A 14,239-nucleotide genomic window follows, 5' to 3' on the forward strand; every position below is an offset into this window, starting at 1 on the left:
GAGAGATGAGAAGCAACAACACTCTGATAGATGGAAAGCATTAATACTCCAAGAGATGTTAAGCAACAACACTCTGATAGATGGAAAGCATTAATTCTCTAAGAGATGTTAAGCAACAACACTCTGATAGATGGAAAGCATTAATTCTCTAAGAGATGTTAAGCAACAACACTCTGATAGATGTAAAGCATTAATACTCTAAGAGATGTTAAGCAACAACACTCTGATAGATGTAAAACATTTATACTCTAAGAGATGTTAAGCAACAATACTCGGAGAGATGTAAAGCATTAATACTCTAAGAGATGTTAAGCAACAGCACTCTGATAGATGTAAAGCATTAATACTACAAGAGATGTTAAGCAACAACACTCTGCTAGATGTAAAGCATTAATACTCTAAGAGGTGTTAAGCAACAACACTCGAAGAGATGTAAAGCATTGATACTCTGAGAGATGTTAAGCAACAACACTCGGAGAGATGTAAAGCATCGATACTCTGAGAGATGTTAAGCATTAATACTCTGAGAGATGTAAATCAACAACACTCTGAGAGATGTTAAGCAACAACACTCAGAGAGATGTAAAGCATTAGTATTCTGAGAGATGTAAAGCATTAATACTCTGAGAGATGTTAAGCAACAACACTGATAGATGTAAAGCATTAATACTCTAAGAGATGTTAAGCAACAACACTCGGAGAGATGTAAAGCATTAATACTCTGAGAGATGTAAAGCAACAACACTCTGAGAGATGTTAAGCAACAACACTCTGATAGATGTAAAGCATTGATACTTTGAGAGATGTTAAGCAACAACACTCTGATAGATGTAAAGCATTAATACTCTGAGAGATGTTAAGCAACAGCACTCTGGTAGATGTAAAGCATTAATACCCTGAGAGATGTTAAGCAACAACACTCTGATAGATGTAAAGCATTGATACTTTGAGAGATGTTAAGCAACAACACTCTGAGAGATTTAAAGCATTAATACCCTGAGAGATGTTAAGCAACAACACCCTGAGAGATGTAAAGCATTAATACCCTGAGAGATGTTAAGCAACAACACTCTGAGAGATGTAAAGCATTAATACCCTGAGAGATGTTAAGCAACAACACTCTGAGAGATGTAAAGCATTAATACTCTAAGAGATGTTAAGCAACAACACTCTGATAGATGTAAAGCATTAATACTCTAAGAGATGTTAAGCAACAACACCCGAAGAGATGTAAAGCATTGATACTCTGAGAGATGTTAAGCATTAATACTCTGAGAGATGTAAAGCAACAACACTCTGAGAGATGTTAAGCAACAACACTCGGAGAGATGTAAAGCATTAATATTCTGAGAGATGTTAAGCATTAATACTCGGAGAGATGTATAGCATTAATACCCTGAGAGATGAGAAGCAACAACACTCTGATAGATGGAAAGCATTAATACTCCAAGAGATGTTAAGCAACAACACTCTGATAGATGGAAAGCATTAATTCTCTAAGAGATGTTAAGCAACAACACTCTGATTGATGGAAAGCATTAATTCTCTAAGAGATGTTAAGCAACAACACTCTGATAGATGTAAAGCATTAATACTCTAAGAGATGTTAAGCAACAACACTCTGATAGATGTAAAACATTTATACTCTAAGAGATGTTAAGCAACAATACTCGGAGAGATGTAAAGCATTAATACTCTAAGAGATGTTAAGCAACAGCACTCTGATAGATGTAAAGCATTAATACTACAAGAGATGTTAAGCAACAACACTCTGCTAGATGTAAAGCATTAATACTCTAAGAGATGTTAAGCAACAACACTCGAAGAGATGTAAAGCATTGATACTCTGAGAGATGTTAAGCAACAACACTCGGAGAGATGTAAAGCATTGATACTCTGAGAGATGTTAAGCATTAATACTCTGAGAGATGTAAATCAACAACACTCTGAGAGATGTTAAGCAACAACACTCAGAGAGATGTAAAGCATTAGTATTCTGAGAGATGTAAAGCATTAATACTCTGAGAGATGTTAAGCAACAACACTGATAGATGTAAAGCATTAATACTCTAAGAGATGTTAAGCAACAACACTCGGAGAGATGTAAAGCATTAATACTCTGAGAGATGTAAAGCAACAACACTCTGAGAGATGTTAAGCAACAACACTCTGATAGATGTAAAGCATTGATACTTTGAGAGATGTTAAGCAACAACACTCTGATAGATGTAAAGCATTAATAGTCTGAGAGATGTAAAGCATTAATACCCTGAGAGATGTTAAGCAACAACACTCTGATAGATGTAAAGCATTGATACTTTGAGAGATGTTAAGCAACAACACTCTGAGAGATTTAAAGCATTAATACCCTGAGAGATGTTAAGCAACAACACCCTGAGAGATGTAAAGCATTAATACCCTGAGAGATGTTAAGCAACAACACTCTGAGAGATGTAAAGCATTAATACCCTGAGAGATGTTAAGCAACAACACTCTGAGAGATGTAAAGCATTAATACCCTGAGAGATGTTAAGCAACAACACTCTGAGAGATGTAAAGCATTAATACCCTGAGAGATGTTAAGCAACAACACTCTGAGAGATGTAAAGTAACAACAATACAATGCCTAAATAGATTCTCTGATGTCATAGAGACTGTGTTTTGCATAAAACATTACAGTACCAATACATCATAGACAGACAGTGTGTGCATGCATTTAGTTCTGCTCTCTAAACTCGCCTGTGGATCTCCAGAGTCAAGCAGTTGGCTGGTTGTGAAGGACAATCTGAGGGAACATCTGGAACACCCTGACTCACACAACTTCCCTCCGTCCTCCCCCTCTCCTCTCCCTCCTCTCCCTTTCCTCTCCGTCCTCCCCCTCTCCTCTCCTCTCCCTCCTCCCCCTCTCTCACCCTATCTCCATCTGTCTCCCCTCTCTCCTATAAACGCCTTAAAAACAAATCCACTTTCACAATTCATTGCTCGAAATTCGATTTTTGAGCATAGGCTCATTTATTTCTGGAAACAAAAAATTGTAAACAAACTAGTTACAATGCCTCCTAAAGAGGTGGTTGACATGGGGAAAAGAGGGGGGTCTAGCTGGCTGGCTATTGGCTTGTGTGGATATATTAGTACATGGTGGTTATCTAGTGTAGACCACCTGTGTTGCTGCTGCCCTGGCACACATGTAAAACTCCCGACTGAGGAAGGGGTGGAGCTGGGTCGAAGGGTCATTTCTACGTCTTTCTGTCGCTCTCTGCTGCTTGTATCAGCCAATCAGACCGAATATTGATGATGATGTAACTCAAGTGTTATAATCAAATGTTATGGTGTTGAGGCATTATTGTTGATATTTAAACTAGGTCGCGAGCTACATACTCGACCAGCGACAGCATCTCAAGCCATTCATGTTTGGATACCGGGTGTGTCAGTCTCCGTACCGGGGAGACAGGGAAACCGCAGACCAACAGGCGCAACCAATGGACAGGGTAGGGGGTGGTGAACTTGACGTTGTCACGACGACTTGTGGGCAGTGGGATTAGAACAACAACCACAAAAACTGTATACAAAATATATATATATATATATATATATATATATATATATATATATATATATATATATATATACCACCTAAAAGAGCACTTGCCGAGTGGGAGGGCAAAGGGGCATGTGCTTGGCACAGGCCTGTCTGTGCACGTGCATGTCCATATAGTCAACTACAGTATAAAAGCCACATGCACGCAACATACAACAGCTCAACCATCCCTTAATGCTGCACTCTAAATAATGAATGAAGCGACTATTTATTTACTCATTGTTGTTTATGTTGCTATTGTTGTTGTATAGATATCTTATTTCTCCTTCCTACACCATTCATTACTACATGTATATGTAATTGGATAGGTCCATGACATTGTTTATTAAGAGAGGTCTATGACATTGTTTATTAAGAGAGGTCTATGACATTGTTTATTAAGAGAGGTCTATGACATTGTGCGTGTGCGCATGTGTGTGTGGAGTGTGTGCGTGTGTGTGTGTGTGTGTGTGTGTGTGTGTGTGTGTGTGTGTGTGTGTGTGTGTGTGTGTGTGTGTGTGTGTGTGTGTGTGTGTGTGTGTGTGTGTGTGTGTGTGTGTGTGTGTGTGTGTGTCTTTGAAAGACCAGCACTTGGCATCAGTACCTCCATTCATTCATAATCAGGGTTTGAGGATTAAATGTGATTACATTCAGAGAGACTAAATTAGCTTTTTAATGTTCTAGTCTTCTATTTCTACAGTGAGGGAGGGAAGGACGAGAGGGAATGAAAGAGTGCTGGATGGACAGATCACAATGGAGGAGAGTTAGTTCTCAACAAACAGTGACATCTAATCATAACAACAGCATGTGACCTGCCCAAGAACAACTCATCTTTGTATCTGTGCCAATATATAGCATCTGTGGCAGCATTAGCAGCACTATTCTCCATTTTGAAGATAGTAAATTTTTTCTTCCCGATTGGCTGATCCTGATGTCTCAGGTGGACATGGCTCCAACAGGGTCACCAGGAGGGATCAGCCAATGAAGTTGGAAGTCCCACCGAGTTGACTACATTAAAATAGTGGAAGTCCTCAATGGTGCTACCCAATGTAATACGGCCCATTTCTATCATTCTCTATGGTTACAGGATGTAATGGCACCCTAGTCCCTAAAGTGCACTTTTTTGGGACACAACCCTGGTTTTTTATAGACTAGCCAAAGCACCTGGAATGATACTGATGATGAAAGAAGCACTTTTTTAAAATCTCCTCCTCTCCTCTATCCTCTCTTCTCCTCTCCTCATCCTATCCACTTTCCTCTTCTCTTCTCCTCTCCTCTATCCTCTCTACGTTCCTCTTCTCTTCTCCTCTCCTCTCCTCTATCCTCTCTACGTTCCTCTTCTCTTCTCCTCTCCTCTCCAATCCCCTCCTCTCCTCCATCCTCTCCACTTTCCTCTTCTCTTCTCCTCTCCTCCATCCTCTCTTCTCCCCTCCTCTCCTCTCCTCTCCACTTTCCTCTGCTCTTCTCCACTCCTCTATCCTCTCTACATTCCTCTTCTCCTCTCCTCCTTTCCTCTCCTGTCCTCCATCCTCTCCACTTTCCTCCTCTCCTCTCCTCTCCTCTCCTCTCCTCTCCTCTCCTCTCCTCTCCTCTCCTCTCCTCTCCTCTCCTCTCCTCTCCTCCATCCTCTCCACTTTCCTCTTCTCCTCTCCTCTCCCCTCCTCCATCCTCTCCTCTCCTCCATCCCCTCTTCTCCCCCTCTCCTCCATCCTCTCCATTTTCCTCTTCTCTTCTCCTCTCCTCTCCTCTCCTCCATCCTCTCTACTCCTCTCCTCTACTCTCCTCCATCCTCTCCTCTCCTCCATCCCCTCTTCTCCCCCTCTCCTCCATCCTCTCCATTTTCCTATTCTCTTCTCCTCTCCTCTCCTCCATCCTGTCTACTCCTCTCCTCTCCTCTCCTCCATCCCCTCTTCTCCCCCTCTCCTCCATCCTCTCCATTTTCCTCTTCTCTTCTCCTCTCCTCTCCTCTCCTCCATCCTCTCTACTCCTCTCCTCTCCTCCATCCTCTCCTCTCCTCCATCCTCTCTACTCCTCTCCTCTCCTCCATCCTCTCCTCTCCTCCATCCTCTTCATTTTCCTCTTCTCTTCTCCTCTCCTCTCCTCCATCCTCTCTACTTTCCTCCTCTCCTCTCCTCTCCTCTCCTCTCCTCTCCTCTCCTCTCCTCTCCTCTCCTCTCCTCTCCTCTCCTCTCCTCTCCTCTCCTCCATCCTTTCTACTTTCCTCTTCTCCTTTCCTCTCCTCCCTTCTCCTCTCCCCTCCTCTCCTTTCCTCCATTCTCTCCACCTTCCTCCTCTCCTCTCCTCTCCTCTCCTCTCCTCTCCTCTCCTCTCCTCTCCTCTCCTCTCCTCTCCTCTCCTCTCCTCTCCTCTCCTCCATCCTCTCCACTTTCCTCTTCTCTTCTCTCCCCTCCTCCTCCTCCATCCTCTCCAATTGGCTCCTATCCCCTCCTCTCCTTCATCCTCCTCTCCACTCCCCTCCTTTCCTTCATCCTCTCCACTTTCCTCCTCTCACCTCCCCTCCATCCTCTCCACTTTCCTCCTCTCCTCTCCCCTCCCCTCCTTCATCATCCTTTCCAGTTTTTCTCTCCATTTTCCTTCTCTCCTCCATCTTCTCCCCTCATCTTCCCTTCCCCTCCATCCTCTCCACTCCTCCCTACATCCTATCCTCCGTCGGTGTGATTTATTTCTTCAGGTCATTCTATCATTATAATTATCTAAAGTACATTAGGAGGAATTATCACTCTCATCTGCCAAGTCACACACTTTTGGGTGTGTAGGTCTGCACATTCACACGCACACACAAATACAGACAGACATACAGACACACAGACAGACAGTCTTAATAGAGCCACCCATCTGCATGTATCCGTTAGCTTGCTACTGCTAAGTGCCTCTCTCTCTCTTCTCCTCCACCTCCTCATATCCTCCCTCTCTCTTCTCCTCCTCCTCATATCCTCCCTCTCTCTTCTCCTCCACCTCCTCATATCCTCCCTCTCTGTTCCCCTCCTCCTCATCTCCTCCCTCTCTCTTCTTCTCCTCCTCACATCCTCCCTCTCTCTTCTCCTCCTCCTCATATCCTCCCTCTCTGTTCCCCTCCTCATCTGCTCCTCCCTCTCTCTTCCCCTCCTCATACCCTCCCTCTCCGTTCCCCTCCTCCTCATCTCCTCCCTCTCTCTTCTTCTCCTCCTCATATCCTCCCTCTCTCTTCTCCTCCTCCTCATATCCTCCCTCTCTCTTCTCCTCCTCCTCATATTATCCCTCTCTGTTCCCCTCCTCATATTCTCCCTCCCCTCCCCTCTCTCTTCCCCTCCTCCTCATCTCCTCCCTCTCTCGTCCCCTCCTCCTCATCTCCTCCCTCTCATCCCCTCCTCCTCTCCTCCTCCATCTCATACCCTCCTCCTCATCTTCTCCCTCTCTCTTCCCCTCCTCCCCATCTCCTCCCTCTCTCTTCCCCTCCTCCTCATCTCCTCCCTCTCGTCCCCTCCTCCCCATCTCTTCCCTCTCTCTTCCCCCACTCCTCATCTCCTCCCCTCCTCCTCATCTCTTCCCTCTCTCTACCCCTCCTCCCTCTCTCTTCCCCTCCTCCCCATCTCCTCTCTCTCTCTTCCTTTCCTCCTCATCTCCTCCCTCTTCTGTGGCCAGAACTAGACAGAGTTCAGTTCTGAATGGTTCACTTTTCCAATAGCATGACAGATTACACTCCATTCAGCCTAGTCCTCCCTCCTCTCCTCCTCTCTCTTTCTCTCTCTACCCCCCTCTCTCCCTTCCTCACAAGCCTCCTTACCTCTATCTCTCTGACTGGCTCTCTCTCTTTCGTCCCACCACAGTCTTTCTCTTGAATCCTGAGCCTGTGTGTGTGTGTGTGTGTGTGTGTGTGTGTGTGTGTGTGTGTGTGTGTGTGTGTGTGTGTGTGTGTGTGTGTGTGTGTGTGTGTGTGTGTGTGTGTTGCCTTGCGTTGCAGTTGGCTGCTCAGCCGTAGAGATGAGGATATGTCTGAGACGAGAGTGACTGACTGGCACACAGCTTAGGCTGCCACTAGGAATACTAACACACACACAACCGCTCCGTCTGTAAAGGTATGACACTAATCACTCCGTCTGTAAAGATATGAAACGAATCACTCCATCTGTAAAGGTATGACACTAATCACTCCATCTGTAAAGATACGGAACTAATCACTCCGTCTGTAAAGGTATGACACTAATCACTCCGTCTGTAAAGGTATGACACTAATCACTCCGTCTGTAAAGATATGAAGCGAATCACGCCGTCTGTAAAGATATGACACGAATCACTCCGTCTGTAAAGATATGACACTAATCACTCCGTCTGTAAAGATATTTAACTAATCACTCCGTCTGTAAAGATATTTAACTAATCACTTCGTCTGTAAAGATATGAAGCGAATCACGCCGTCTGTAAAGATATGAAACGAATCACTCCACCTGTAATGATATGAAACGAATCACTCCGTCTGTAAAGATATTTAACTAATCACTCTGTCTGTAAAGATATGGAACAAATCACTCTGTCTGTAAAGATATGGAACTAATCACTCCGTCTGTAAAGATATGGAACTAATCACTCCGTCTGTAAAGATATTTAACTAATCACTCCATCTGTAAAGATATGGAACTAATCACTCTCCGTCTGTAAAGATATGGAACTAATCACTCCGCCTGTAAATATATGGAACTAATCACTCCGTCTGTAAAGATATTTAACTAATCACTCCGTCTGTAAAGATATGGAACTAATCACTCCATCTGTAAAGATATGAAACGAATCACTCCATCTGTAATGATATGAAACTAATCACTCCGTCTGTAAAGATATTTAACTAATCACTCTCCGTCTGTAAAGATATGAAACTAATCACTCTGTCTGTAAAGATACTTAGCTAATCACTCAGTCTGTAAAGATATGGAACTAATCACTCCGTCTGTAAAGATAAGGAACTAATTACTCCATCTGTAAAGATATTTAGCTAATCACTCTGTCTGTAAATATATGGAACTAATCACTCCATCTGTAAAGATATGGAACTAATCACTCTCCGTCTGTAAAGATATGTAACTAATTACTCCGTCTGTAAAGATATGGAACTAATCACTCCGTCTGTAAAGATAAGGAACTAATCACTCAGTCTGTAAAGATATTTAACTAATCACTCCGTCTGTAAAGATATTTAACTAATCACTCCGTCTGTAAAGATATTTAACTAATCACTCCGTCTGTAAAGATATGGAACTAATCACTCTCCGTCTGTAAAGATATGGAACTAATCACTCCATCTGTAAAGATATGGAACTAATCATGTCACGACTTCCGCCGAAATTGGCCCCTCTCCTTGTTCGGGCGGTGTTTGGCGGTCGAAGTCACCGACTTTCTAGCCATCGCTGTTTTCATTTTTCATTTTCCTTTGGTTTTGTCTTGTCTTCCATCACACCTGGTTCCAATCCCATCAACTACATGTTGTGTATTTAACCCTCTGTTCCCCCTCATGTCCTTGTGGGTGATTGTTTATTGTAAATGCTTGTGCACGTCTGTCCTGGTGTGTGTTGGGTTATGTACCCATTTATTTTATTATTCTGTTTTCCGGTGGGTTTTGTTAATAAACTGCGCCGTTGAAAACACAGTTATTTCTCGCCTGCATCTGACTTCTCTGCCGCCAGTACGCACCGCTTACAGAATCACTGACCCAAACTTATGGAGTCAGCAGGAGCAGGTATAGGTATAGGGGTGGAGGAGCGCGTCCAGGAGCATGCAGCAATGCTTGGCACCGCCATGGACCGCGTTGTCCAGACAATGGACCGCTGGGAGAGACAGGGAGTTCTTCCAGCACATCCACCAGCACAAACGGGGTCTCCCCTGAGCGCCCCTTTTCCACCTGGTCCCAGTGGGATTCGTCTCTCCTTGCCCCAGGAGTACGACGGGAAGGCTGTGAACTGCCAGGGGTTCCGTCTACAATTATATCTATACCTGGCGACCGTCCACCCGGCTCCGTCGGGCCGTCAGAGGGTGTCCGCCCTCGTCTCATGCCTCATTGGGAAATCCCTGGAGTGGGCAAACGCTGTGTGCAGAGGGGAAGATGCAGCATTGGACCAGTTTGAGGAGTTCACTTGCCGTTTCCGGGCAGTCTTCGACCACCTGCCCGAGGGTAGAGCGGCAGGTTATCTGGGGTATTGGTCAGGTAGCGGCTCCCATTACCTCACTGCTGAAGGGGGGCCCGGTACGCTTGCAGTGGTCAGCTGAGGCAGACAGGACTTTTAGTCACCTGAGGGCTCTATTTACCTCGGCTCCCTTGCTGGCCCATCCGGATCCCTCTTTGGCGTTAATAGTGGAGGTGGACACGTCCGAGGCTGGGATAGGAGCTGTGCTCTCTCAACGCTCGGGTAAGCCACCGAAGCTCCGCCTCTGTGCCTTCTTCTCAAAGAAGCTCAGCTCGGTGGAGCAAAACTATGAGGGGACCGGGAGCTGTTGGCTGTCGTAAAGGCCTTGAAGGCGTAGAGACATTGGCTTGAGGGGGCTAGACACCCTTTTCTCATCTGAACTGACCACCGCAATCTGGAGTACATCCGGGCAGCGAGGAGACTGAACCCACGTCAGGCAAGGTGGGCCATGTTTTTCACCCGTTTTGTGTTTACCCTTACTACAGACCAGGCTCCCAGAACGCGAAGGCAGACGCATTGTCCCGGCTGTATGACACAGAGGAGCGTCCCATGGATCCCACTCCTACACCCCTTATTCATTCCTCAGCGGTCTTGGTCGCACCTGTCGGTGGATTATCTGACTGATCTTCCACTCTCACAGGGTAACACCGCGATCCTGGTCATTGTGGATCGTTTCTCTAAGTCCTGTCCTCTCCTCCCTCTGCCCGGTCTCCCTATGGCCCTACAGGCCTTGTTTACACACGTCTTCTGGCACTACTGGTTGCCTGAGGATATAGTGTCTGATCGGCGTCCCGTCTAGGGTCTGGAAGGCATTCATGCAACGTCTGGGGGTCTCGATCAGCCTTACTTCAGGGTTTCACCCTGAGAGTAATGGGCAGGTGGAGAGAGTTAACCAGGATATCGGAATGTTTCTGTGGTCCTATTGCCAGGCCCAGCCGGGGGAGTGGGCGGCGTTCGTGCCCTGGGCCGAGATGGCACAGAACTCGCTCCGCCACTCCTCCACTAACCTCTATCCCTTCCAGCGCGTACTGGGGTACCAGCCATCAGGGTCAGACCGAGGTTCCTGCGGTGGACGACTGGTTCATGGGCGTGGAGGAGACATGGGAAGGCGTCCGTGTCCACCTTCAGCAGGCCGTGATGCGCCAAAAGAGGAATGCAGATTTCCACCGCAGTGAGACCCGGTGCGGGTCTGGCTCTCGACCCGAAACCTGCCCCTCCGCCTGCCCTGCCGGAAGCTGGGTCCGCGGTTTGTGGGGCCATTTAAAGTCCTGAGGAGAGTGAACGAGATTTGTTATAGGTTACAGCTTCCACCCGATTACCGTATTAACCCCTCGTTCCATGTGTCTCTCCTCAGGCCGGTGGTGGCTGGCCCGCTCCAGGAGTCTGAGGTGCGGGACGTTCCTCCGTCCCCTCTGGACATCGGGGGGGGCCCCGGCGTACTCCGTTCGATCCATACTGGATTCGAGGTGCCGGGCGAGGGGCCTTCAGTATCTAGTAGAGTGGGAGGGGTACGGCCCGGAGGAGAGGTGCTGGGTTCAGGTCGAGGACGTGTTGGACCCATCTATGCTGCAGGAGTTCCACCGTCTTCGTCCGGATCACCCTGTGCCTCGCCCTCTGGGTCGTCCCCGAGGAAGGTGTCGACGCGCTGCTGGAGCCACGCGTCATGGGGGGGGGGGGGGGGGGGGGGGTACTGTCACGACTTCCGCCGACGTTGGTCCCTCTCCTTGTTCGGGCGGTGTTCGGTGGTCGAAGTCACCGACTTTCTAGCCATCGCTGATCCTCTTTTCATTTTCCTTTGGTTTTGACTTGTCTTCCATCACACCTGGTTCCAATCCCATCAATTACATGTTGTGTATTTAACCCTCTGTTCCCCCTCATGTCCTTGTGGGTGATTGTTTATTGTAAGTGCTTGTGCACGTCTGTCCTGGTGTGTGTTGGGTTATGTACCCATTTATTTTATTATTCTGTTTTCCGGTGGGTTTTGTTAATAAACTGCGCCGCTGAAAACAGTTATTTCTCTCCTGAAACTAATCACTCCGTTTGTAAAGATATGAAACTAATCACTCCGTTTGTAAAGATATGAAACTAATCACTCCGTTTGTAAAGATATGAAACTAATCACTCCATCTGTAAAGATATGAAACTAAACACTCCATCTGTAAAGATATGAAACTAAACACTCCATCTGTAAAGATATGAAACTAATCACTCCATCTGTAAAGATATGAAACTAATCACTCCATCTGTAAAGATATGAAACTAAACACTCCATCTGTAAAGATATGAAACGAATCACTCCATCTGTAAAGATATGAAACTAATCACTCCATCTGTAAAGATATGAAACTAATCACTCCGTTTGTAAAGATATGAAACGAATCACTCCGTCTGTAAAGATATGAAACAAATCACTCCATCTGTAAAGATATGAAACTAATCACTCCATCTGTAAAGATATGAAACTAAACACTCCATCTGTAAAGATATGAAACGAATCACTCCATCTGTAAAGATATGAAACTAATCACTCCATCTGTAAAGATATGAAACTAATCACTCCGTTTGTAAAGATATGAAACGAATCACTCCGTCTGTAAAGATATGAAACAAATCACTCCATCTGTAAAGATATGAAACTAATCACTCTGTTTGTAAAGATATGAAACAAATCACTCCATCTGTAAAGATATGAAACTAATCACTCTGTTTGTAAAGATATGAAATTAATCACTACGTCTGTAAAGATATGAAACTCATCACTCTTAGTGGTTCTAGGTCCTCCAGTAAAAGGTTCCTATACCTTAGTTCTGAATGGTTCTAGGTCCCATCTTAGCTCTGAGTGGTTATTGGTCCTACATTGTCTCTGAGCGGTTCTAGATCATACCTTAACTCTGAGCAGTTCTAGATCCTACCTTAACTCTGAGCGGTTCTATATCCTACCTTAACTCTGAGTGGTTCTAGATCCTACCTTAACTCTGAGTGGTTCTAGATCCTACCTTAACTCTGAGTGGTTCTAGATCCTACCTTAACTCTGAGTGGTTCTAGGTCATTCATTGGCCCAGAGTGGTTTTAAGTCTTACCTTAGCTCTGAGTGGTTCTAGGTCTTACCTCTGAGTGGTTCTAGATCCTACCTTAACTCTGAGTGGTTCTAGATCCTACCTTAACTCTGAGTGGTTCTAGATCCTACCTTAACTCTGAGTGGTTCTAGGTCCTACCTTAACTCTGAGTGGTTCTAGGTCATTCATTGGCCCTGAGTGGTTTTAAGTCTTACCTTAGCTCTGAGTGGTTCTAGGTCTTACCTCTGAGTGGTTCTAGATCCTACCTTAACTCTGAGTGGTTCTAGGTCCTCCAGTAGTGATATAAAAGGTATTTCCAGGAAGGAGGACAGGAAGTCGATGTGGATGAGTTCCTCTGGTGAACGAGGGAAGGCCAGGACACCTGTCACCCCTCGCACAACCAGCTCCTGACACACACACCTGGACAGGGAGACAGGGTCGCCACCAGACGGGGACCGAGACACCACCTCCAGACAGGGAAAGGAGAGAGTGTCTGACATTACACCCTATTCCCTACAAGCACCCTATCCCATACAAGTGTAGGGAATAGGGTGTCATTTCAGACACAACCTAACTGACTGAATGGCTAGTTGCCAATTTAATTAATTAATTATGGATGGATGGATGATCCACATGAGAGCATTACAGAGACATTAACTCTTTCATGAATGAACTAATGAATGAATGAATTAACATGTTACCTCCAGGGTGAGGTTGTAGGGCAGAAGAGGCGGGTTGCCTTCTCCAGCCCGGTGCTTCAGGCTGGTCAAGGCTCTGTTCAGAGCGTTATGTACCCTGGCTGGTTGTCTGGTGGGAAGCAGAGCACCGAGACGAACCGTGTGTCCGATCCGAGCCAGGATGTGACATGGCTGGGGGTGGGAGAGGCACGGATCGGGATGGAAAACGAAGCCATGGAGGAAGACCAATAGCGGGATAAATCTCCCAGTGAAAAAAGGAGATGGGCGAATTCTCCTGGGTATAAAGTAGTTGCACATCCATCGACCAAGTAGATACAAATACTCCATTGTGTTGCTTCGAAAGAAAATCGAGGAGAGGAGAGAAGACGAGAGAATAGAAAAGAAGAGAAGAGGAGAGAATAGGAGAGAAGACGAGAAAGCATCGCTCGTTTTCTTTTTCTCACTCGTGGCTTGTCTTGGGAGTTGTTTTGTTTTTAATACTGAAGTCCACCTAATGTTGTTGTTTTCTCTCTTTAAGTTTAATTAAACAAACAAAGAAAATATACGCTGTAAATATTATATAATAAAGGAAGAGAGGATAAACGTCCGCACGTCAGAAAAACAGAATTTTCTCTCTCTTTCCCCGTCTTTTTTTTCGTTTCCCCCGCTTTCCTTGGACTTGTTATTTTCCTGCATTACCCTGGTGTTGCAATCCGGTTGCTGCCTCTCTGTTTCTTTTCCTAAGTTAGGCTAATA

At 45.5% G+C, this 14,239-nt stretch overlaps 1 protein-coding gene across 1 annotated transcript in view; it reads right to left on the reverse strand.

The window, feature by feature from the left end:
- The window catches only part of LOC139373077 (glutamate receptor ionotropic, NMDA 3B-like), a 62,825-nt gene extending 48,994 nt beyond the window's left edge, over positions 1–13,831 (reverse strand). Inside the window, exons 1-2 of the mRNA XM_071113164.1 lie at positions 13,508–13,831; positions 13,073–13,273 (exon numbers count right to left, since the gene is read on the reverse strand). Coding sequence (XP_070969265.1) covers positions 13,073–13,273; positions 13,508–13,831 — 525 coding nt within the window. The remainder of the gene's footprint in view (positions 1–13,072; positions 13,274–13,507) is intronic.
- Between the last annotated feature and the right edge of the window lie 408 nt (positions 13,832–14,239).

Source organism: Oncorhynchus clarkii, chromosome 18 (genome assembly GCF_045791955.1).
Source record: "Oncorhynchus clarkii lewisi isolate Uvic-CL-2024 chromosome 18, UVic_Ocla_1.0, whole genome shotgun sequence".
Taxonomy (NCBI): Eukaryota; Metazoa; Chordata; class Actinopteri; order Salmoniformes; family Salmonidae; genus Oncorhynchus; species Oncorhynchus clarkii.